General features: G+C 52.3%; 1 protein-coding gene across 1 annotated transcript in view; it reads left to right on the top strand.

Moving 5' to 3' along the window:
- Positions 1–25,938, top strand: part of PCDH19 (protocadherin 19) — a gene marked incomplete at its 5' end in the record, with an annotated part of 55,642 nt that overhangs the window by 4,070 nt on the left and 25,634 nt on the right. Inside the window, 3 exons of the mRNA XM_009642998.1 lie at positions 897–1,224; positions 23,120–23,178; positions 25,842–25,923. Coding sequence (XP_009641293.1) covers positions 897–1,224; positions 23,120–23,178; positions 25,842–25,923 — 469 coding nt within the window. The remainder of the gene's footprint in view (positions 1–896; positions 1,225–23,119; positions 23,179–25,841; positions 25,924–25,938) is intronic.

Genomic DNA, 25,938 nt, shown 5'->3' on the forward strand with positions numbered 1-25,938 from the left:
GTCATATTTGTCATTATTTGCTCGGGTGGTGTTTTACAATAACTTTTTTCCTCCGGTGTTTTGCAGAAGGCATTCAAGGCAGTTCATCAGTTGATTCTTTTGGCAGGTGGGAAGCAAAGAGGGAAGGAAAAGCAGAGAAAAACAAGCTTGCAGTTAAAAAAAAAAAAAAAAAAAAAAGGTCAAAAAGGATCATTTCTCTTTGCAAAACACAGTTGTTGTTCTCCGGTTTCTAGAAGACGAAAGCGTTTCCCAGCAGAAAGGGGTGTGTGTGTTGGGGGGTGAGGGAGGAATAGGATGTGGTTGGAGAAAAGATTTCAAGTTATCAGGTATTATCAGGAGATAGTCAAAATAGCAGCAGTTTGGATAAAGCATTAATAAACAAACAGCCTTTGGAGGGGGAGAGAATAGAGCTTGCCAGCTAGGACTGCTTCTGGGTCTGCCTTATTTACTGCTGTGGAAAATGAACTGGGAAAAAAACTTGCTATTCATTTTGAATTTTCATTACGGGGACCAAATTAAATCACTTTTAGAATCCTTATTATGCATGGAAATGAATGCAGGTACCCTTTTCAGTTCATGGATTTTAACATCTCCATTTTTCTCTTCTGCAGGCTGGACTTTACTCCTAGTAACTAAATATCAGCAATTATAAACACTAGAGAAAAACAGAGGCATTCTCCCTTCCCGTTATTTTTCATATTTGACCTGAAAGCATTATACATATGAAAATAAGCTAAAGACCGTGTCATGCCACCAGACCCAAAACATGACGTCATGTGCATGACTAAGAAGCCTACAGAGAGATGGGGGCCAAGCCCTCCGGGTTTCTGCATGTGTATTTAGCGGGGCAGGGTTCGGGATGCTCTCAGCTAGTAAATTTTCCTTCTGTCCCCCAGAATCGCAGAATACTCCTATGGGCATCAGAAGAAATCCAGCAAAAAGAAGAAAATCAGCAAGAACGATATCCGCCTGGTACCGCGGGACGTGGAAGAGACGGATAAAATGAACGTTGTGAGCTGCTCCTCTCTCACTTCATCCCTCAACTACTTCGACTACCACCAGCAGACCCTGCCGCTGGGCTGCCGCCGCTCCGAAAGCACCTTCCTCAACGTGGAGAGCCAGAACAACAGGAACGCCGGCTCCAACCACATTTACCATCACACCTTCACGGGGCAGAGCCCCCAGCAGCCCGACCTCATCATCAACGGGATGCCGCTGCCGGAGGTGAGTGCGGGCGGGCAGCCAGGGCCCCTGCGGCCTCGGTTAGAGGGTGGCGGCGGGCGGGTCTGGCGGTGTAAGCGCTGCATGCTTCACCCCCTGACACTGCAGAGACCCCCAGAAGTGCCCAGGCAGGGACGCTGGCGTGGCCTGCCTGGCCAGGCTGCCCCCGTGCCACTGGGAGGGGGGAGGTGGCTGCTTTGCAAGTGGATTTTGAGTGTGGTGATGCTCAAGGGAAGAGGCACTCGCTGCCTTCACAGGAGTTTTTTACAAGGTTGTTGAAAGCGGTGTTGGGGGCTGTTGCTCTGGAGGCAGGGGGTTGTGCTGGGGACGCCCCGGTGTGACCGCCCGTACGCCTGTCCCCGTGCTGTCCCCTCGCCGTGCAGGCACCGGCTGGCGTGGGAGGGATGCGCGGTACCTGCTGAAGGCAGGGAAAGGGGCTGCTCCAATCCACCCCATCCTCATCAGGTTCTTCTAATTCATCGGCTTTCCTGTACATCACAGGCATCATTTAATGTTGCTTGTTTGTCTCTCTTTGAATTATTGTTTGGTATTAAGCAAAACAATCAAAGGTTTGTCATGTTTCCTGCTTTGAACAGGATAACAAAGCTGAAAAAACAGCTAAAATATTTATGGCGTGCTCTGTTTTGCGTTCAGTGTGCTGGTGTAAATGCAAAATGATGCTGCTGAAGGGAGCGGAGCTGCTTCAGATTTACCCTTGTGCTCCGGAGAGCAGAGCCTGGCCCCCTGCGAGAGCCTGCGGGGCTGTCGGAGGGGGCTGGTGCCGGCGGGCCTGACCCTGCGGCATTCGCACTGGCAAAACACGCGTTGGACCCCGGTCTTTAACCTCCGCTAAGGCTGCGGAACCAGCTCCCGAGAGGTCACGTGCCGGTGTCGGCGCAGTTTTGGGGTGCTCCCAGCCCAAACGCTGGTCGCTCAAAGCAGAGGGGCAGAGGGTCAGGAGGAGGTTGCTGGGATCTCCGTGTGGGATCGCGGGCTCTCAGCCGCTTTCTGCCCAGCCTGCGCTTCCAGCCTCTCCCACCCGCAGGCTCCTCGCCGGAGGGCAGAGCCTTTTTGGGGTTACCCGCTGGGGTGCTTCTGCACGGGTGCACCAGCACAGCCCCCTGCAGCCGCCTGGGGCCGGGGGCCCACCTGCCGTTGGGAGGGTATGGCGGGGGCAACCAAGAGCCGGTCCTGAGAACTAAAGCTCAATTTAACTTCTGGTGTCGGTTTAAAATCTGTAATAAGAGTTTTTTTAGCAATAACTGAATGGGAATGACCTGGATATAAGCGCTCATACATTGCACTTGCATGTTTCCAGCCATGGAGCTGAGCGGGCTCTGGTGCTCCCAAATGCCCCGACTAGGAGAGGCAGGGACTTTGCATCCGAGTCTGGATGGGAGCAGTTTGGGATAAGCCTGTCTCTGGCCAAGTAAGGCAGAAGAGCTGTTACCAAAGCTGCCTGCTCCTTGTGCTGTGCCCAGGCAGGCCAGGGGTGGGAAACACCACCCTTCGTGTATCAGGGGATCTCCATCCACCCCCAGCTTTGCCTGTGCTCTTTGCAGAGCACCGGCTGGGGCTGTGGGTGCCTGGCTGCCTGGTGAATGCATCCCAAGGTGACCAAAGCTGTTGGGATGCTGGGGGCAGCGATCCCTGAAGAGTTCCTGCCTTCCTGGAGCCGTGTCATATGGAGCGGGGGCTTGGGTGCATTGCTGGCTGCTGCCTTGCTAAGGGCACCAAGTGGTGGAGCACCCTGTCAGCCTGTGAATCACCGCCCCAGACAAAATTCAGTCATAAAATCCATCACACGTCAGCATGAGCCAGAAGTGCATGCCAGCAGCGGGAGGTCTGCGGTGCCGGGGAGGAGAGAAGGACCATGGGGAACATCATAGCTCAGCTGATAAAGTGAACAGGCAGCTGCAGGCAGAAGGCAGTGCTGCCCGCGCTCCTCCCCACCACAGCAGTCAGCCCAGGGTCCAGCAGGATGGGCTCCCCAAAGACCCCCACTGCCTGTGCACCCTCTTGTGAGGGAGCCGGGGTGCTTGTTGCCTCCAGCTCGCCCCATTTCCCAACACTCCTGCAGGTGGGATGCACGGTGAAGAGCTGGTACCTCGCCTGCAGAGATAAATTGGGCTTTTGTAACGGGTGCCATGGAGAGTCTGCTTAAAACATGCCCTCTAGCAGCCCCACGGGCACACAGGAGGGCAGCTGATGGCTCCGGTCCTGCCAAGGGACCAGCAGCTCTCGGGTGGGTGCTCTCGGGGAGAGCAGCATGTCCTGGAAAGGGTCTGCTCGCTCCCTGGGGATGCTTTTGGACAAAAGGGCAGGGCCAGGGCATGGGGAGGAGAAATCCCAACTGGAAGCTTCCTGCAAGTTTGGTTTAGGGTGGGAACTTTTCATTTTTTTGGCAGAGAGCCTCTGTGTAATGCTTCCAGCTGTTGCAAGGGAAGTTATCCCGCTGGCGGTGTGGGTTCAACTGGCTCTTAAAAACCCTGAGGGTGAGGAAGGTCAGCAGTGACCAGAGTGACAGCCCTGTCCCGGTGCTCAGGGTGACACAGAGACTCCCTAAAAGATGCTTCTATGGAGGAGCATCGCAGCCTTGGACCCACCGTAGCCCATCGCTGCCTTAGCAGGTTGCTACTGGTGTGACGATAACGCTTATGAAGTGTGCTATTGGTACACCTCCAGGTGACGATGATTTACTAAATCAAATTCCTGCCCGAGTCTGGAGTTTCCAGAGCCAAAGCGTTCCCCGCACGGTGCATCCAGCGGGACTGTGTCTGGGCTGGTTTGAAGCTCCTCCAGCGACAAGGCCGCCGGCGTTTCCCCCGGGGAGCCTTTACGAGGTGTCAGCGTCGGGGAGATATCGCTGCTGCTTCACCTGGGAGTGACTTTTTCTAATGGGAAGGCAAAGCGTCGGTTGATAAAAGATAAAATATGGAGGTAAAGGCATCGCTGGCGGTGTCGCTTAGCATACGACGGTTGCGTCTGGGCGTAAGCGATTGCCTCGGCAGCCGCGCGCTGTCCTAGCAGCGGTGGCTTTGCAGTGTAGCTGCTCTTTAATGTGAGGCTCGTTTACTTTAGCAGTCAGGAACCTTGAAAGAAAAGTCCCCAAGGATGGGTTGTTTGTGGAGCTTCAGGAGCCGTTTCCTCTGCACCGTGGCAGCACTCCGTGTGGTGGCAGGTCTGGGGGCTGGCCGGGCTGTGCCGTGCCGTGCCGGCGGTAACTGGGTTTGCTGGTGCTCCCCGCCTCTCCCCGCTGATCCAGAAAGGATTAAACGGCGGCGTCTGTAGGGACTGCAACCCTGCTCTGAGGATGCAAAAAAAGTTTGAGATGACCCTTGAAAAGCTTTTCCCTTCGGGTGGGGGCCAGGCTCGGCTGCCAGCTCTGCTGGTGCCAGGGCACAGCTGCCAAGAGAGCATTGGGAGCCAAGAGAGCATTGGGAAGCAGCCGGGGATGTCCCAGGGGGGATTCCTGGCCCCGCTGGGGTTCGGTGGTCCCTTGGGTGCTGGGGGTCCCACTCGGGGACCCCTGCCAACGGCCTTTTAGCATCCTCGTGGCTGTAGGCAGTGATGGCAAAAGGCGTTTGCAAGCGGCTCTGGTGATCGTGGCTGACAGCGGGAGGCTTGGCCCCCGTTAGTATTTCAACTTGTTTTGCAGAAGGGAGAGTGGGACATGTTGGAGCTGTAAGGGCATTGCCGGTCAGAGGCTTTGCTGCTGCCGAGGGCTTTTTTTTCTTTTCTTCAAAAAAAAAGGAGAAGTCAGCTTTGAAACCAAAAGGGCTTGTTGTCAGGTTTTGCATGTATATTACTGGAAGTTGTACCAGGAGATTAAAAATCAAAATTAATAGGAGCCAGTAGGCAGCTTCCTTGTTAAAAATGCACGTTGCATTGGGGTGGCGTGGAAACGGGTCTGAATGCCGCGCCTTTTAGGATCCCCGGGACACGGCTTGCATGTAGAGCAGCCACCCTTGGGTAACACTTAACACGCCTGGATTTTGACTTCATGGTTTTAAAAGAAAACAATGTGCGGGTAATGGCTGCATCTGTGTTTCAGAGACAGTTTTGCATCCCAAATCTGCGCCACTTTGTGGAACGGTGCCGAAGCATCGTGTGCTGCCCTGGGACGGGGAGCGTCCCCAGGGACCCCCGGCTGCAGTGGTGGCTGCTCCCCAGCAGGACCCAGCGTGGGAGAGGCGAGGAGGTGTGAAACGGGAGCGGGCGAGCCTTCTTTGAGAGGTTGGATGTCCAAAAATGGAATTAGCATGGAATTAGCTGGAAAATACAGCTCTTCCAGGAAGCCGAGCAGATGTGCGTGAGGCTATTGAGAGGCGAGGAGCACTTGGCCTTAACGATGCCTTTGCATGCATAACGTGTGCTTTATGCAAAGTAAATGATGGGGAGAAACCCATTATGGGGGTTCAGGACTCTCTCTGGGGGTCGGGGATGGCTCTGTCGTGGCAGCAGCAGGGAGGGGAAGCAGCATCGCTGCTGTTACGCTGTGAGCAGGGTGTGGATCAGGCACGGCTTTGCTCTGGTGCTGCTTTGGTTGGTCCTGCTGGAGAAGGTCAAGGTGGAGCCACCACTGATCCAGCCGGGCTCGAGTCCTCCGTGGACCCGCACGCCCGACAGCTCCCAGACCCGGGTCCGGCCCTGGCGCCGGGGGGGGTCGTGGCCGTAGTGATCCACTGCCTCCTGAGCTGGTGGCCACCATCAGTAAGATGGGGAATTACTGGTTTTAGTGATAATCCCGGTCTAATCCCCCAACCTTGATACACTCCCGCGTAATCCTCACTCGCACTGATTTCGGTTGGGCTCCTCGTGGCAGTGGGGATTATTTGAGCGAGCAACAGTTGCAGGATAAGGCCCTGTTGGTTTCAGATATGCTTTTTACTACCTGGAAAGCATTCTCCTCACTGTAGGAAATGGTTTTCTAAGCACAATAGAGCAATTTTCGTTTCAGGCGGCACCGGCAGTTTTTGCTCTGGCTATCTGGCGGTGTTAACTAAAGCACATTTCTGCAACACACAAAGATTTTTGTTTTGTAAGAAATGAAATCAGTGTGGCTGTTCCTCTTTCTCTGTCATTTCTCTACTTGTCAATTCTTTCTTCCCCTCCAGCTTATCCTCCTCTTCTCCGCTCGCCTTAAAAAGCCCCCAAAGTGTCTGTTATAATCACATTTTGTGTGTTACAACCAGAATGAATGTACTCACTTTAATATGCTGGGTTTGAGGAAATCAGTTTCTGTCTGGTATAACAGACAATTTGTTATAAACCATGCCATTTAGAAGTGAAGGGCCTTGCTTTAGTGTAACGCTGGGGAAACGTCATGATACATAATTGGAAGGGATTTGGCTTGCCTCTGAGTAATACTGTGTATAGAGCAAGGGGAAAAAAAAAAAAAAAAAGAGGAGATAATTTCCAACCCAGAGAAAGTTTGCGGCGCTGAGACATGCCGGGTTGTTGAAGTGAGGCTTCTTTTCAGCAGAGATAATAATTAAAGCGTTATCAGTGATGCTGTTCGCCGCGTCGGCAGGCTGCCTTCGCAGCGAGCGCTGCCAGTCTTGTTTTCTCCTTGGGAGGTCACTGTAACTCAGCACTTTTTTGTGCCTGCGATCCGCACCGCCGTGGGTGAGCACAGGTCAGGGCTCCCACTCTGGCCGCTGCGCTTCCCTGCCTGCGCATCCCCGGCTGGGTTCCCCGGGAGCCCGCCGGTGAGGAGGAGCGATGCTCTCGGCTTTAGGTAGCTGCTGGCCGTGCCCTCCCTCGGGAAAGCTCACCCCTCCCTGCAGGGCAGCCAGCGGGCACGCTGCGCCTCCCGGGGGGGTGGGAACCCCAAACCTCCCTGCCTGCTCTCCCTATTCACCCCAGGTGTGCCCCAAAACCGCACGTCCCAGCAAATCCCTCGGCTGAACTACTCCCAAAGTGGTTTGTGTATCGCTGCACGCTCCCTGACCTCTCCGAGCATCGGAGGCCGACATAATGCAAATCAGCAGCTTTTTATTCCATTCTGAGGTCGGCCTAACCAAATTATACATCTCTTAATGTAATCGCTGCAAGCTCTCCATTTGGAAAAAATTCATTTGAATACCTTGCAACAGAGATAAATCCGCCAGCTCCCACTTGCATTTAACCACGTCCCTCGGTGGTGGCCACGCTCGCTGCGCTGTGTCTTGGGCGAGCCTGTAGTTCAACACGCTTTGGCTTTTGTAGCGGCGATATGGGGCTGCGACCCCGTCCTGGCACTTCTTTGGGTTTTCCGAGGGTTTTCCAGCCCGCAGTGGGGCCCCGGCTGGGTGGGACCAACGGGGGTTTTGCTGCAAGGGTCCATGGAGGAGTTAGGGCCAGTTTGTGGTGTGTGGTGGCAGTAGCCAAGCTGTATTTTACAGTAAAACCCCTCTGCTCTGATGGGAAGACCTACAGATAATGATACTATCATCATGTTGTTACACATTACACACTGTGTGTTACAGATAATCCATCATCTGTTACGTACTATACGCTACCTGATATACACGATATATTTATAAGAATATAAGAAGTGTGTATGGAATTATTATATATTGCACCTAATCATGCAAATGAGTATAAAATATGTCATATAGCTATATGTATAAAATTTGGGTTTATGCAATTGGTTTGGGTTTTATAGTTGACTTTTACTGAAAGTAGAGAGGCTCCTCTTGTTTTCCTTTCAGTAAATTTGAATTTCTGATGCATCTCTTACTTGTTGGGTCTATAAAAAAACCTCCCACAACTATATTTACATGGCAGATAAGAATTTTCCCTTAAATTAGGAAAGATTTATAGTTAAGGGTTTTTTTAAGTTCCATCAAAAGGGTGGTCTTGCGTGCTACTTATGGCCCTTCTTGTAGTAGTTTGCAAATTAGCTCCTGTTGTATTGAGCGATTTGAACTCTGTGGTTTCTCCCCGTCATTTACTTTGCATAAAGCACATGCTGCATGCAAAGGCGGCGTTAAGGCCAAGTGCTCGTCGCCTTTCAATAGCCTCACGCACATCTGCTCGGCTCCCTGGAAGAGCCGCATTTTCCAGCTGCCATCTCCTCAAGTCCCTCCTGAGGGCTTTGGGCCAGAGGAGCTCCTCAGCTAGGTGCCCTGCCAGGTCCCCAGGCTCCTGCCCTCACCAAAGGTGCCCTGCTTGGGTCTTGCCCAAATTCCCATCAGCAGAGCCCTGACCGCCCTTCATCCCCCGTCGGGCTCTGCCTGCCAGCTCTCCAGCCACGACCCCTCTGTCCCTCCTGGCAGACCTCCCCTATCACCCCTCTTGCCCCCTCTGATAGCGGTTCCCGCTCTTGTGCGAGGGCTCGGATGGGGGGGACCCCCAGCCCTGCCTGCTCCCTCTTTCCTGCCGGGCTGCCCAACGGGGCTGGGCATCGCCTCGCTTCAATAAATGATTAGATATTGTTCCCAGTAGAGGCTATAGTTGAGTTCCAATCATTTTCTCTTAATTAAAATACAGGATGGTCTTATTTGTAGCATAAATAGTTGTAAGCTGTGTACTTATAAGTGTAATTATAAATTAAATTAGAACGTGCTCTGAATTGGCGATGGGTGGGGTGCTCTGCCGGCAGCGCTGCCCTCGCAGGGCTGCGGGATGGGTGGTCCCCTGGGGTCCCCTGGGGTCCTGGTCCCCACCGTCCCCAGGAGAGCATCGCCCAAGGGCTCAGCAAAGGGGTGCTGAGGATGGTGACAGCTCCCAGTTTCGCTGTTCCCGTTGGGGCAGAGCTTGCCCCTGGCACTCGTTGGCGCGTTTGCTGGAGAAGAGACCGCAGCATCGTTGCTTCGGTGTCTCCCTCTCATTCCTAGTCTGAATTTGGAAGGAAGTAATGGCTTATGTCAGCCGGACAAGTGATTAGTACTTAGCCTCGACACGGCTCCCTGTTTAACACGGCATTACGGTGAGTTCTCGTTAGGCTGGCGGAGGCTTGAGCGCGGCGACTGCTCGCGGGCAGCTGTGCATGGCAGGCGTGGCGCTTCATCCACCCCTGATGGAAAGCTTCAGCGGGCCGCAGGTAACCCCAGCCGCTCCTCCTCCTCACAGCCGAAGCGTGGTGCCGGTCGGTGGTAAATAGCGTCGGTCTGTGTGCGTCGGAGCCGTGTGGATGAGGTCCTCGTCTCGATGCCCTGCTGGCCACCGTGGATCTGGACGTGAATCCTTCACGGTTCTCCCGGGGATCGGGAGCTTGTTGGATTACACCGTCTTTTGTAATGGCAGGTGTATGCCACAGGGCAGGTTTTAAAATTCCCATGTTGGTGGATTGCATTAACCCATCCTAAGTCAGGTATGTAAAATTCCATTAAGTGAAAACCCTCTGGCATTTTTCACCCGTGCTCGAGCTCTGCAGGCTATGCTAATGCAGTGCGTTTGCTCATCTATTAGGAGGATGATGGCTTTAAAATAATAACATTTATCTTTGGCAGCGGACCTACAATAGTGCACGCCGAGTACAATTTTGTGAAAGGCTCTGCAGATGTTGCCTCATTCAATCTGGGTCAAAAAGAGTGCTTAGAATCATAAAGGTTAGAAAGAGATCAAATAATTTGGCGGTTTTATTGCTGAATAATGTACTTGGAAAATATCATTCACCATTATTAGACTAAGTGAGTACAGAAAACACAGGACTCGATAGTAATTTCTCAGTATTGGCTGATTTTACTGTTTTTATAATGTAGCTAAATTCCCTGTTATTGATTCTAGCATCGATTATCGATCTGGAAATCTAAATGTATGTGCTGGTGGGAGCGCGCGGCAGTCGGATGGTGAGGGAATCGGGCTTCCGCACCTCCCTGCAGCGCCTGGCAGCGGGCGGCACAGCCGCGGGGCAGAGCGATGCCACTTTTGGGGGAGCCGTCAGGGTTTTGGGAGCTGTCTTCACAAATGAAGATGAAAAAACAGGAAAGCACCCGGTTTATACATCTTCTTTTCCGTGCCTGTGAGCTTAAGTAAACTTGGCTGTGCAAAACCAGATGGGCTGGGACACCGGCAGCGGGGTGGGTGCTTGGTCCCCGCCCCTGCGACTCCCGTCACCCGCTCCCTCCTGGACTTTTCATATTCAGATTCACATCTGGATGCTCTGGCAGGGACCCAGCCTCAGTGACATTTAGTAATCAAATCCACACGGCTGTTGGCTTAGAAACAGCATCCGAACCTGTCTGCCCGGTGAAACGCTTTTCCAGATGTTTGCAAGCCATTCCTCTGCTTTCTTGCTCAACCCCAACGGCAGCCATGTCCCCTGTCTGGGGGAAAATGCCGCGCTTGGGCTGAGGTCCTTCCCTGTACATCAATTAATTGCAGGGGTTGGGTTAGTGAGAGACCAAAGCCGTGGTCCCATACGGGCTCCGCATCCCATGGTGAGCCCATGGACTGGAGCCGGCAGCATCACTGTGGGAGCCACAAGCTCCTGCCGGGCTGGGGCTTGCTCAGCCGCACGATGGATTTCTTTGTTCGGGGGAAAAAAAAAAAAAAAAAAAAGATGAATTTTGGAATATGTTCATCTCTTGTTCTCTGCGCTTAGTTGTTGTCTGCATTAACATGCCATTAACACATGCTCATTAGGAGGAGAATGATTATACCCTGCAGAATATGGGGGAAACCTTCATTAGGCACTAACATATTGAACTGAGCTGCAAACTTCACTTGGGAAAACTGGGGAAGGTTCTGCTCGGCATCAGGTTTCCCTAATTTCTCCTTGCTGGTCTGATAAGAGCACCTCAACTTCTAGCACGCGCTTTTGGCCAGGGCTATGGGTGATGCTCAGGCCAGCCCGGGCTCAGGCTCCAGCGCTGAAATCCTCCTCGGGACCTCAACCCATCTTCCCCCAGATGGAAGACGTCCTCATCAGAGCTTATTTTGGCATGCAAAGAGGATGCGAGCCCGTATCCCCCCTCCAAGGGCTATGCTGGCTCTTCAGGCTTAACAAGCTGAAATCTCCGCAGAGCTGGGAGATGCTCTGGGAACAGATTTGTTGAGAAAGGAGGTGTCATTTCTACATCCTCGCTTTTCACACTGTAACGACGTTTTAAGCGTTAATCTGGCCTTGCTGCCTCCAGTCTGAAGCCATAACCTGCCATGTGTGACAGGGCAATTGCTCGCCCCGGTAATGATTACAGCCGAGCCCGGCGTTGCTCCCTTGTTTGCTCGGCGAGTGGCAGCTCGAGGCATGTGCGTGGTGCTCTCTTAAAGTCAATCAATAAGAATAATTGCAAGTTCAGGTGGGGGTGAGGGAGGAGAGTGCTGTAGCAGACAAATATTTGCAGATTAAGACCCTGTTTACACGCAGATGCCTCTTGTGATAGGTAACAAGGGATGGACAATAAGGACCATATGTGGTATTTAATCAGAATTTATTCTAAATGGGGTGATTTCATAGATTTCCATGGAGCTCACAGCTGTCCTCTATTAAATGTGAGCGTGCTGCGTCTGTCCCTGCCCCGCTGCCCCCTCTGCCCCGGGCTTTTGCAGGATTTTGCAGCGTTGGGGCATTGCGGTCCCATCCCCCTGTGCCTCTGGATAGGAGCAGCCGGAGGGAATCCCATGGATCAGTTTTCACCTACAAACCTCAGCAAAGGACAAAAGGCGTTTGACGGGCCGGGATTTCCTGTTGTGAAGGTGCATGAAAGCGTGGCCCCGTCAGGAGCGCAGGAAGGCGCCGGGGCAGGGAGCCCTTTCTTCTCGTGCCCGCAGCAGCCTCAGGAGCAGCGACACTGGGCTGAGCGATGCCTGCTGCCCGCAGGACAGCCAGCACCCCTGGGATGCGCTGGACCTGCAACTGGTTGTGGGGAGACCCGAAAGGAGAGTTTCTTCCTGCAGAGATGGAGATGGAGAGGGCTGGAGCTGCCCACCCCCCCGGCTCGTGTTGCCCTCAACCCCTTTGACGTTGATCCTGAAACCTAATAATGGGGAAGTGTGTCAAAACCAGAGAGGTGAACTGTGGTTACCTGTCACTGAAGGGGAGGGAAATGAGGCGGCGAGGTGAGATACCAACATGTGACAGGTCAGGCTTTTTGGTGTCTACCAGTGCCTTCATTAGGAGTAGAGTACCATCTCCTGGCTTGCTGTGGCTGGACAGATGGACAGAGGGATGGATGGACGCCCCGGCTGTTGAGGAGGCAAGTCGGTGGCCATCCCGGCTTCACCCAACTTCTCTTCTGTCATTTCTCCTCGGGCCTCAATGACTTCTCCCTCTCAGATGAGGGAGAATGACTTCTCCGCAGGCGGAGCGGCCACCGGCTCCCATCTAATCGCGTCTTGCCATGTTGGAAATGTGGCTGGGGCCGTTTGCTGAATGCTGCAAACGTGACTCATGCAATCGCCATGCAAAATGCATCATTCATAAACTGTTTAGCGCGACCTTTTGTACAGTAGCACTAATTATTATTATCACAGAAGCCCAGTAAACTAGACTAGTAATTATCAGGGATTTATTTGAATGGACAGCTAAGCTATTCTTGGCAAGTTAGTCAAAGCAGTTGTCATGACAGCCACACAAATGTGTCTTATGAATTGGGTTAATTAGGGTAATTAATAACTGTTGTTTTGCCCTTTTTAACAAGGTATTGCCTAGACGCTATCAAAAAATAGCAATTGTACCTAACGGAAATAGTCGTCTTCTAGCAGCAGCCTTCAAATCGCAAAATCAAAGTAGTAAATAGCCGATGGGTCGTCGTTTCGCAAAGCAACGCGTCATCCTTCTCCTTGCGCAAAAGCAGGGAGTAAAAGGCCCTGTTGTAATGATTCTGCTGAGCTTCCCTGCTGTGCAGTGTTGTCTAGAGATTGGTCATCATCATTATTTATATTATTTATTTTAATGCTGTGCCGAGATGGAGAGATCTCTGCCGTGCCCGGCTCCGTGCGGGTGGCGAGGGCAGCCCCAAGGTGCTCCCGTCGGTCCTGCAAGCGGCAGGACTTAAAGCCAATTTTAAAGTCTTCAGCATAAATTACTGTGGTTTTGCTGGTGCATCATCACCATCCTCATCAGGATGGCTGGTGCCTTGCTCAGCAGAGCATCTGCTTCTTTCAAAAGAAGGGTGTTGCTGAATAAATAGTCTCGGTTTTGTCATGGTTGTTGCCGGTATTGAGTAATGGTGGTAACCAAAGCTCTTAATAAGCAAGTAGCACCAAAGATCCTCAAAAGAAAAAAAAAAAACCCCAACCCACAGTCCCCATGCCAGGGAGCACCCTGGGCACCCCCGGCTGCCCCGCAGGGGGTTTGCAGCCCCGTCCCACGCTGGTGGGCTGGGTGCTTGCCGGCACAGAGCACCATCTCCCCCAGGACTGCAAGATTTGATGCTGATTCTGAAATGTGGCCCAAGATCACAGATGTGGCTGAGGAATATTACGTAAGTTTTGTAGAAAAATGACCTGAATAGATGAGCGAAGGCTCTGGCTGGTTCTCCAGCTGCACCGAGCCCTGTCTATTTATATCACCTCTGGGCTTTCGAAGCCCTCTTTTAACTAAAGCTTATTTGATAACACACATCTTTTAAAAAGAAAAGAATTAAAAAAAAAGAAAAAAAAAAGGAAAGGGGGGAAAAAAACCCCTAAAGAAAACCACCTCTATGGAGAAGGTAGGGTTTTAATGAAGAAATATTTTACACCATTCTCCTACAACCTTAGGGCTAATAGCCTGGAACTGGTACTTTGGCTCCTTAAAAAGCCCAACAAGACAAGCCAATTACGGCCTCTGAAACATTTTTATTTTTAGTTCCTTGTAATAGCAATTCATCCTCGGCTATGGTACATTAACCGGAAGGAACAAGAAGTAGTAAGGTTTTGGCATCTTTGTAATAACCAAGGGGCTGTGTTTACCAGGCTGTTAATAATGTGGGGTGGCTGTCGGGCTGGCGGAGCGGGCAGCGTGGGGATGGAGAGGGGCACCCAGGTAGCACCGGAGCAGAGATCTCCCAACCTGGCGAGCGTTTTGCTATCCTTTACTTCCCTACAGCTTATCTGGGGAGAAAACAGGCTTCTGTTGGGCTAAATTCCTCAGTTTCCCAGTGCCCCTGCACGGGCAGCACGGCTCAGAGGGGAGGAAGGGCTTTTCGGAGGATGCTGGTGTGTCCCCAAGGACGCTGGAGCTGGTGGGGCACTTTTGGGGACAGCGGGTTCTGAGCCGAGCCAATCCAGCCTTCGCATCCCGCTCCCCAGCCCGGGCTCTGCGTGTGGTGCTGAGGACAGCGATGGCAGCAGGGAGGAAGGCCGGTCCTGCTCAGGTTTGCAGGGTAATTTTGTGGGGCTGGAGAGCTGTGCTTTCCTGCCCAAGTGGGGAAAAAAATTTAAATAGGGGAAACCTGGTTTTTAATAAATAATTTCATTGTGAGCAAAATCCCCTTGAGGCTTAGAGCGGGGGCTGGCTGAGGCTATCCTGATTGCAAGCCCTCCTGTGCAATTCCGGATAAACAATGTAAAAGATAACGCCGTGAGCACGCGGTTTTGTTCTCCGCCATTGCTGGGGGATTTTAGCTGAAGCCAGGCGGGAGCCGCGGCTGTGGAGGTTTTGCTCCGGAGCTGGGTGTGGATGCACCCTGCCCCATGCTGGGGGCACACGTGGGACCAGATCAGGCCTCTGGTGAAGCCGTAGGACGAAAATGCCTGTGAGGTGCGTAGGAGATATGGGAAGCGCTCGCTGCTTGTCCAAAATCAGAAGAAATGGGGCTTGCACTGAGGCGCGGGGCAGGGCTGAGGTCCCCGTGCACTCATCCTGCCCGGGTGTCCCGTCAACCCGATCTGCCATGCTGGTGGCGGTGGCATCTCACGCCTTCGCTATTTTTAACTCATCTGCAATGATTTTTGGTTTTTCTTTTTTTTTTTTTTTTTTTTTTTCAGTGACAAATCTGTGATTTCTCCTGTTCCCTACAAAACGCATCGGTCTGACCTACCGCTCCAGAAGGTGAATGACAAGGAGTTTTATTTAGCCCTAGCGATGGGAACGTTTAAAAAAAGGTTCCTCTGTTATATTTGTTTTCATTCCTAATGGCAGGAGGCAGGGAAAGGACAGTTCTGAAAGGTTTTTTAACAAACCTGTAAGTCATGCCCCATTACCCCGGGGCTGCTGATTAGATCCAGATTGTTTCTCGCGCTGCTGAGGGAGGGGGGTAGTCCACGCTGGATGCTGCGTGCGTGGATCCGTTACACATCTGAAAGTCCCAGACATAGGTGATGGGGGAAAAAACCCTTTTATTAGGTTTATTGGCTATCCCACAAGGAATTTTCCTCGGTGTATTAAGGCAGCACCCCTGAGCAGAAGGCTGTGCCCCGGGGGGGCTGGTGAGCTCAGCCCCATGCCCTTTGGGGGGCACACGGGAGGGAGACATTGTCCCCCTGCCCCAAAATCCCTCCTGTCCCAGCTCCTGGGGCATCACCAGCCTCCTGCCTGCTCATGGTCCAGGGAAGGCATCTGTATGCTCTCCCCTAGAAGCACGTCACCCTTTTGGGTCAGTATTTTGCTTTTCAATCCATCTGGGGGGGCTGGTGCCAAGCGGGTGCCCGTCCTGGTGCTGCTGCGGGAGGGACCCCTGTGCCACGGCCACCGAAGAGCTTTTGGGTTGTAGATGCCATCTGAATGTACGGCAGGTTCTTTATGATTGCATTTTTGCTCTTCATATCCATACTGTAGACTTATGGTATGTTGACAAATTCAAGCGGGTGACACTATTTGTGGCTTTCAGGAGTGTAATTATGGCTTCATTGTGTGTTGCCGCTCTCGGGATTCAATCTGGGTTTCTAATCCTATACCCTTTTTCGAAATCACGTCACAGAAGCTCCTTTCCTCCTGCCTCCCATCCACTTGCTGACAAAAAAAAAATGACAAAGCCTGTATTTATTTGGGGAGGGGACGGGAGTTCAGCGTGGATTAGTGGGCATGCCCCCGCCAAAATGCAATCTGGTTTGATGCTCCTGCTCATTCTGATGAGCGGGATGATGCTAAAGGATGAACTCTCCCAGTGATTTCTCTGCAATGCTTTTATTTCATCGAGAGAAAATGGAGGGTGGACTCAGTTCCTTCGGTGTTTAATAATGTCCATCAGAACCGAATGCCCTTTATTTAAGCTGCAGTAATAATTAGAGGGTCGGTGGTGTTAAGCAGCCATGGAGTCTGGCTCTGAGGAATGTTCATTGTGCCTCATTAAATTTGGAATTAGTGCTTAAAAGGTCAGAAATAAATATTCTGTTTATATTTCGGCAATAGTAAATCTAAATGGATGCTGTGTTTGCATTTCCTTGTCTCTGCTCGTAACTGAACCGAGCGAGGCACCGCTCCATTTGGTTTAGGCAGCAATCAGAGCGTCTGCAAAAAAGCTCAACCCCAAAACCAACCCTGGTTTCATTGATCAAGGGCAGGAAAATGATCTGCTGTATTACATCTAATTATAAAACATCAATATCAGATGCTAAATGCACTTACTTTTTCAGAGACTCTACGTTGCTCGTTTACAGTTTGCAATCTCCTGTATTATAGGCTTTAGCAGCGAGCTGGGGTACGGGGAGATGGCTGCAGAGGGAGATGCCGGAGGTCAGATCCTTTTAACCTTTATTGAACTCCTCCAGGTGGCTGGCCCTTAGATCCTCCTTAATAACAGCCGAATTGCTCACGTTTTCCTTCCGTCTTGCCTGGGGCTGTTGACACAGCAGATGTGCATCCCTCTGCCCCGATGTGCATCCCTCTGCCCCAGCTTGTGCTCCTGTGCCCACGGAGCGGGCTGGAGCCGCTGACGGGGACCGGTGGCCAGGCAGGTCCTTTCCAAAGGCCCTGACCCCACGGGGGTCTCCGAGCCACAGCACAGCTTGACTCCCTTGGAAGAGAGGGTGGTGGGCTCCTCGGGGTGACGCGGGCATCGCTCACCCTACCGTGTCCATCAGTGTTTACTGACTTTCCCCCAAGGTGGAAACACCAGGAGCTATTTGGGTAGAGTCTGCAGCAAGGGTTTAACCCAAAGCCTTGGGCTGGTGCTGCTCTCATGTCTCTGATACCCACCAGCTGGGAGGTGCTGGAGAGCGAGGGACTGGGAAATATGGGGTTGTCTTCTGTTACATCTTCCTGGGTGGTGGCTGTGGTGCTCAGGACCTTCACCCGTGTTTGCAGATGTTGCAGATGCCGTCAGTGCTGCAGCGGAGCCGGTGGCAAGCACGGGACATGGTTTAGTGGTGGGATGGCAGGGTTAGGTTAACGGTTGGACTTGATGGTCTTAAAGGTCTTTTCCAACCTAAACAATTCTCTGATTCTCTGAAGGAGGAGCAGAGCTCTTTGGGCAGGTCAGGCACCACCGTGCCCGTCCAGGCTGGTCTCCAGCCAACTCTGACCCACGCTCCGAGGCAGTGGCGTCCTCGTCAGCAGCCAATAGCACAGGGGCTAATTCCGTGGCATCACACGCAACGGGGGAAGATCTCTCCTGACGTCCCTTGAGATCCAGTCCCAGCCTGGAGCTGGACCTGACGAGTCTCCTGCCAGTGTGCGGAGAGAGACTGGCCACCTTGCTGGGCACGGGGGCATCCGGATGGTCCGTGGGACGAGATTTTGGTGTTCGGTGGGGTTTTGTACCACGCCTGCTCCCGGCGGGAAGGAGTCTCAGACTGCTTATTTATTTCCCATGGGGTAAATAAGCAGCTTGCTAAATGGTAATGACTTTCCCTCGTTGCTGATCCTGACTTCATTTGACCTGGTCCCTACTTTGAAATCTTCCCCGTTTCCCGAGTGCAGCTGAAGTGTTTTTATTTCATTCGCATGAATTCTATGTCACCCGCAATATAGTTCAAACAGTAGGAATTAAGTGCTGGCGAGATCTCCTAACAGGGAGCAACAGTTTTATTGCAGATGCTGGAGCCTGTGATCGAGTGGCCCATGGGGAACAGGACCGAGGGTACCGGAGGACCAGGAGCAGCGCTCTTACAAGCCCTGTCCTTCCCACTGGGGAGGCCCAGTGGATTTCGGGGAATGATTTGCCATTTCTGTGGTCCCCGATGATGCCTGGAGCACGGAGGGATGGTCAGGAGTGTGGTAAAAAAGTTGATGAAGAGAATGAGGATCTGTTGCGTCTTTAGGGAGGATGTTCGGAAACCCAAAAGGAGGGATGCACGTTGCAGCCTTGGAGAAAGGTCCGCTTTGTTTTTTAATAATAAAGGGTGACATGCAAGCTTTATTAACAAGGCACACAGAGGGGAAAAAAAAGGCTCAAGGGATAACCCTGAAAAAGTGGCGCTAAATGTGTCATTTTTATGAACCTGATTTTGTGAAGGGTCCCTACATGCTTTGGCAGGAGGTTGCAGCAGGTTTACAATAATTTGTAGGAAGATAGAAGTGTTTTCACCCTGAAGTGAGAAGAAGGGCAAAAAAACCCCGAGCTGAGATGCTTTAGAGTCGTCTTCTGAGGCGGAGGCTGGCGGAGGGACGGATACCTGTCACTTCGGGTTCGGAGAGATAGGCCCAGCTTTGAACAACCGCGGACTTTGCTGGGGGGCTGATGTGCGGACCGAGGAGCCAAACCCTCCTTCAAGAGCCTGGATCCAGATGCAGCAGGGAAAGCTGGATTTTCACTTCCATGGAGTTTGGTCTGGGGAAAAAAAAACAACCACATTTGAAATAGCTGAAAAGAGGGAAGAGTGAGGAAGAGCCCGATCCTGGGCGTCTGCCCCGAGGCAGGCAGGGACCCGGCTGCGCTGATCCGAGCCTCCTGGCATGGCACAGGACCACGTCCCCCTGGCCCTGGGGACTGACCCCAGCCAGCATCCCCTATTTCTCCATCAGTCCACAGCGGTGGTCGTGCCCGGAGTTGCTGCAGCCCGCTGACCTTTCTGCTGGCACTTGCATTAATTCCCCTTAAACCGCCTTTGCATCCTCCAGGGTTTGTTTCTGTTTCTAAGGCAGAGAGTGAGCAGTCGTTAGCGCAGTGCCCTGTTGCTAACGGACCTTTTGCTGATGGGGAAGTCACCCCCCCCCGACGTCCAGGTCAAGAAGGGTTCTACTGACATTTGTACATCTTTTTTTTTTTAATTTAATGGAATTGGCAGTCCTCAACTGAAAGCAACTGCTGGGGGAGGGAAAAAAAAAAAAAAAGTTTAAAATTTCCCTGCTGATTGCTCGATTCTGAGCGTGTCTGTTGTTATATTTCTATTTGTGTTGCTAAGGCAGCAGTTAAAAGCATTTTTCGAATTAGGCACTGGTACGCTGCGTGCCGAGCCAGGGCTCTCTCTTTGATGGCATTGACACCAACAGGCCTGCATCTGGAAAGCAAATCCTGAGCCCGGAGGATAGCAGGGCTTCTCTTCTCTAAGAGAAATGCCGGCTGAGGCTGCAGACTTTATGCTAGGTGTTTTTCAGCGCTTCCTGATGTCTGGAATGTATTGCTTATTCTTAGCACAGAGGCTGAGGGGCTGATCCTGGCAAGCCTGAGCAGCCTTTATTCATGTTACGATGAGCAGGAGATAAGAATTGGCAGCGCTGTTCGGGAGGTCCTTGGTGTACCTGGCTCTGGATGTGGAAAGGAGAGGCTGGGCTCGAGCCTGGGCTTCCCTTTGATTTCTGCAGGAGCGATGCTGATCAGTGAGAAAGTAATGGCTTGCTTGCTTTTGCCAAAATAACGAAGAAGATAAGGGCTGGCCTCTCGATGATGCACTTTATGGAGAGCACACTCTCATCGGCGCCAGCCAGCCTTACCTTTTCCCACTTTTTTTGTGCTTCGACTTTGTTCTTTGGGCCTCATTAAGAGAGGGAGTGGATCCTTTCCCAATTAAAATGTTGACACGTCGGAGATGCTCTCCTTCCCCATCATTTTGCCTCTGTTTGTAAGTGATTGCACTTCGCAGGATGAACTAGAATTAAATCAAGCGAACTTCAATTGAATAATGCAAGCTATAAAGCAGCCCTTCTCCATGAAAAATCTCATTTCTTTTTTATTTTTCTGTTTTGATCCCCTAGCCTGCATGGAGATAACCTTGATGGATAATCCCACGGCTGAGGAGAGGCCTCGTAAACTGCTGGGCTGCCTCGTGCCCCGGCGGGAGCGTGCCGGCGCGGGGCGGGCAGGCAGCTCTCGCCCAGGGTGCAAACCCTCAGCCCAGAGAAGCAAGTTTCCCATCCTTCTGGCCATGTCACTCCTTGTCTTGTCCAAAATCTGGAATTAATTAGCATTATTCGTGCTGCTTTCGGTGGCGTGGAGGATTCGAAGCCTGGGAACGGATGCTGTTACCGGCCCCACGGGAACCCGCTCGCTTGCCTGTGGACTTGGGGGTTGCGTCTTCATTAGCAACGTGGTGCAGAGCATCCCGAGCAGCGTGGACATGTGAGCCAGGGAGTCTGCACATTACTCCAGTCCATCGAGCTTAAATCATGGGGGATTTGCTCCTCGGTGAATGATTTCAGTTGGGCCGGGATTTGGTCTTTTTGGTTTTTTGGGGTCCTAAATCAACAGCAAAGCTCCAAGGGATGTTGGTCAGAGGGGGATTTAGCTTGAGGTCTGTATCTAGGCTGTGGCAGGAGACGTGATGGCAACATGCGCGGCGTTTCTTCAGCCTGTGGTGGGGTTTTGGTGACACTGGTTGAGCGTTCCCCATGGATGACCCTGGGTATCCCTCAGCCCCTGAAGCCTGGGCCGTGCCGCGTCAGTGCTCTCAGCATTTTAAAGCTCGGTGATGTATGTGTCGATATTGAAATTTGCTCTCTGGGTCCTCCCATCCACCCTCTCCTCTCCCAGTTTTCCCAGGGCTGAGATGCGTGCACACATGGATGAAGCTGACGGCGGCAGTGGTGGGTGTGGGGGGTCTCACGCTGCCGCTGGGAACGGAGCCAGCTGAGGCTCCGGGCTTGCTGGAGCTGTTCCCACACCCGCCAGCGCAGGGTGATGGAGGGGGCTCCCTGCTGAGCAGGGATTGCTCCGAAACTGGCTCCCATCCCTCCTGCCCTCCACGGCTCAGCTGCCCTCTGAGTCTGTTTGCAGGGCTGGGACCTCCTGCCTGCCCCACCGGGCTGCTGGGGGGGACACGCGCCGTGGGGTGGCATCCCTCCCCCTGGGATGGATTGATGGATACACACAGGATCAGGCATTTTCTGCGGTGTTTAAAATCTTGGGCGTCGCGTATTTTAAAAATAGGTGTGTCTGTTTGCTCCCGAGCTTGAAGCATCAAAGTCGTCCTGCAGGACCGAGGATGCAGGAACTGCAGGGACCAGTAGTTTGTGCAGTAAATCTCCTGCGTGACTCTCCAGCAGTAATTACTATGTGAAAGTAATAACTGAGCTGTGCTGAGTGCTAGGCCGACTCCCCTGGCTCGCAGCTCCTTGCATGTTTCTCTCTGGGAGGCTCCTGTTTGGTAAATTAGATATTGTGCTGTATTTCAGAAAAGGTCACACTTAACCAACGCTGCCTTTGCTTTATTATCTTGGCAGAGCAGTGTAACCTCTGCCGGGGTACGATTGGATTTCACATTCGGCTCTGCTGCAGCGGCCCCGCTCCCTGCATCCTGCCGTTATGATTACGTTAGCAGCAGACTCTGCTTTCCTTTATTTATTGAGACATTAAAGATGCATGCATTTATTTTTACCATGTTCATAATTGCCATAAAAACAGGCCATAGTATCCCAGAGCGGCTCTTTGGGAAGGAGCGCGGCTGCGAGGCCGGAGCGAGGAGGAGCCGTGGGGCAGAGGAGGCAGGACAGGGCTGCTGGGGCAGGAGGCTGTCCCCGCTCCTGTCCTGGGGAGATGCTGCTCTCAGCCCAGAGGAAGCAGGGCAGAGCAGAGCCAGCCCATTCTGGTGCCCAGCGTGCCTGCTGGGGGCAAGGAGCATCCCCCGGGCCAGGGGTGATGCTGGTGGGAGCCCAGCTGGGTTCTCTGCACCTCTGGGAGGGGGGGCTTTGGATGGAGAGATGGCCTGGGGTACCTGACTTATGCAAAGAGATCTGCATCCTCCAGGGTACCCGAAGCCCAGGAAGGATCCTGGCCAGGCCAGGCAGATGCCACTATGTCCCACCACATGGCTTCCCCTGTGACTCACCATGCACCACCTCCCACCACGTCCCACCACGCAGCTCCCACCACGTCCCACCATACAGCTCCCACCACATCCCACCATGCAGCACCCACTACATCCCACCATGCAGCTCCCACCACATACCACTGTGCATCTCCCGCCGTGCAGCACCTACCACATCCCACCCCACAGCTCCCACCGTGGCCTCCTGGGTGGTAACACCCTGCTCTGTTCCCCACCTTCTGGCTGCCTTTTTTGGTTCCTTACCTGCTGGGAGCACCAGAAATCCGGGGCTATGTAATCTGAGGTTAAAAGACGGTGTTTCAAGTGCGGAGCGAGTCAGTGCTTGCCGATGACAAATCCAATGACGTCCCCCCCTGCTTTCACTCCCCTCCAACTTTTAAGCATGTCACCCATTGTTTGCTTTTTTATTAATAACAGAGCCCACTGTCTCTGCAAATGAAATGCTGTAAAACAAAGAAAAGTGCCCGCATTAAATTATCTGGCAGGGGATTACCTTGCTGGCATTTACATATCTATGCAATAAATATTTTAACATGTTAATTATACACTAATAAGAAAAATACCTTTTGAACTTTCAGTCAAATTGACACACAGAGAACGGAGTCCATCAGGGAATTAAAAGCAATTAGTTTTGTAACAGAGCGTAGTCACATTGTTTCTTCTCTGCAAATTGTTCTGTGGTCACCAGCCAGCCTCTTTTTTTTGGTGAAAGCTGGTGGAAAGACCTGTGGGGACCGGAGTTTTCCATGCCCAGCTCCGTCCTGCTCACTGGGGTCTGTCCCGTGCCAATCCCTCCTGTGGGGTTTGCTGGTGGCTTTTGCCTGGACCTGCAAACCTGGCTGTTCCCAGTCGTGGAGCAATCAGACTTGTAACCATCTCCCTTTTCTTTTCCTCCCTCCAGACTGAAAACTACTCCTTTGATTCCAACTACGTGAACAGCAGAGCTCATTTAATAAAAAGGTACGTAGGCTCACTTGAAAGCATTTGGGTTTGCTCCGCCAAATCCTGATTATTTAATGTTCTCCCTTACTGCTTTATATACTACTTGCTTTTTTTAATATGCAAAACGTTTCAAGAGTAATCATTTGATTTTAAAAACAGTATTTATTTCCTATTAAGTCCTATTGCTCTGGGTTTGCAATAAAGGCAAGTCTTTTTCTTCTTCTCTTTGGCTCCTTCGCACCGGGAAGTTGCAGTGAGTTAGGTGGAGCGCTGTTACCCTGACAACTTTCAAATTCATAGAGTTTATTCTATTTGAATGCACGGGAATAAAATGATAGATTTGGATGGTGAGATCTCCCTGCCATGTGAGGCAGGGGAAAAGGGAAAAAAAAAAAAAAAAAAAAAAATCTCTTTTGGGGGCAGGTAATTGGCTTGGAGACACGCTCACTGTTTTAGCTTTAATACTGAGGCAAAACAGCACTTTGCGAGGTTTTTTTCTTCCCTGGGTAAAAAGGAAATCATCAGTTCAGTTGCAGCCTGGCAATTACTCTTGGGGGAATTTAACCCTTTGGATAAAATGCTGCCTCAGAGCTTGGCAAGTGGCAAAGAAATGTCTCTGGGAGGTTAACGCCAGGGTTATCCGGTTGAACCCCACTGGGCTGTATTAAATGAGAGGTGAGCATCCTCCCGCGGGGCGGGTGGCTGGGCTTGCCTCTGCCTCCCCGGCGATTTCCGAGGCAGGGCAAAGGCTCAGCACGATCGATGCCCATCGGGAGGCCGCCGCGTAGGGCTGGATGCGGGCGCGGGAGGTAAAAAAAACCCCTGCCCGGTGGGGTTGTACCCGGGGGCTCAGCCATCGCGGTAGCAGGGGTGTAACGGAGAGCAGGAGCCGGCCCTGAACTGTTGAGATCTGATCTGAGCAGCATAAAAAAAAATCCAATTATCTGCCTGGCTGAGATCCCATTTGTTTACATCTTAAAAATATGAGGAGTAAGGGTGCTGCGAGCCTGTTGTTTAAGCAGCTCGGGTTCAGCTAGCGAAGGGCAGGTATATTTGTCTGCGTGGCTCGTGATGTTTAACGACGCTAATGCGACTGCGAGGGAGATGGCTTGCCTGCACCACGCCGCTCCTCGCCGGAGAGTCTGCAGGCATCCTCAAACCCCCCCCAAATCTATTCATCTTCCCTCGTTCACACCTAAGCTAAAGGCAAGCGGCGCTCCCGCCTGCCGCAGCAGGGCTGGCTCCCAGGCTGTATTGTTTGGGAAACGCGGCGGCTGCCGATTCCCCGAGACCTGCCCATCCTTTAGAGAAGTGTCAGCCGCGGAAACATGTCGTGTGGCTGCTGCATTACGGTCTGGTTCACTGCGGGGAAGATAAATGCGTTGTAACACGGGTTGCCTGCGCGTTACGAGCAGCGGCTCCGTGTAGGACAGCGTTTCCCCTCGCTTTCTGCCTTTTGTCTTGTTGCTTGTGCCGGGAACGCTGTGCAGACATCTAAGAACACAAAATATTTTCTGTAACGTACTGTGGCATCATTTTCATCCTTTGCCTTTCTGAAGATGTTGTAGCTCTTCTATCTGTGGTGAGCGAATCTCCTCAAATCCAGCACTTTAATTAATCTAATTGTACTTTTCCTGTGTTGTCTGCCTGCCGCTCGCGCTCATCTGTGCGCGCACAAATGAATTGTAGATTTGTAGTGCTTTCTTAACTTAAAATTCTTTGATGTCGCCTGGAATCAAAGTCAGTGGCTTCAACAGGGACATCTTTATTTAAAAGGTAATGTTTGAAGGTTTACCAATTTATATGTATTTCAGAGCTCCCCCCTCGCGTGCTTTTGCAAAGCATCGGATGGTAGGTGGTCTGCTTGGTTTCCGTGGAGACGCAAAAGGGCTTTTCAAAGTAATGAAAATCTCCAGCTCTTTGGGGCTTTGAGGCACAGGCCGCGTCTTCCACCGATGTTTCACACCAAATCAGCCAGCGAGAAAGTTTGGGGCTGTGGGTGCAGGTGGATCCATACCCCCCCATGCCGATGGGTGCAGATGCCCCATGCTGAGGCTGGGTGTGGAAGGAGGTGCCGGGTGGGTGGCCCCAGGGACACCCTGATGGCCGTGCCACCCGGGGCTGGCACATCTCACGACGGCCCTGGGGCTCGCTGCAGCCGGGTGTCCTGGGGTATCACCCCCGCAGGGCAGTGGGGAGCAGCAGGAGGATCCCCAGCGCAGCCAGAAATGAAACTCTTCCACCCCTCCAGCCTCGGAGCTGGGCGCCGTGGGGTGATGGAGCTGCTCAGCCCTTGGGGGAAATTTGGGAGCAGCTCAGCCCTCAGGTCCCCCCGGTGGAGGCTGCACTTGCAGGGGGTGTCAAGGGGTTCGCCTGTGTATCAGACCTCCCTGAAGCTGGGCGAACTCCGCCCCAGAATCACAGGGTTATTTTTTAAAAATAAGAATGGCATCATCATCGTGAAAAGAAATTCCTGTTTCTAGGAAGACTTTTGCTTGCAAACTTTAAGCGATTAGGACTTGGCCTATAACCTACAAAATTAGGGTTTTGATCCTGTGTAACTTCAGTATGAGATAATAGGACTTGAGGGAGCCTAGTTATAGAAACAGCTCATTTAATGTATAGTTTTTAAATTTTGGTTTCAAATCCTGCTTCGCTCTCCGCTTCCCCCATACCCGCAGCGGTCTGACCCACCGGCTCCCACCGTACCCCCGGGCAGAAGCAGCCCGCAAGGTGGCCGCAGCCAGGATGCTGTGTTTCGGGGTGCAGAGGTGCCGA

This window comes from Egretta garzetta, unplaced genomic scaffold (genome assembly GCF_000687185.1).
Source record: "Egretta garzetta isolate BGI_Z169 unplaced genomic scaffold, ASM68718v1 scaffold220, whole genome shotgun sequence".
Lineage (NCBI taxonomy): Eukaryota > Metazoa > Chordata > Aves > Pelecaniformes > Ardeidae > Egretta > Egretta garzetta.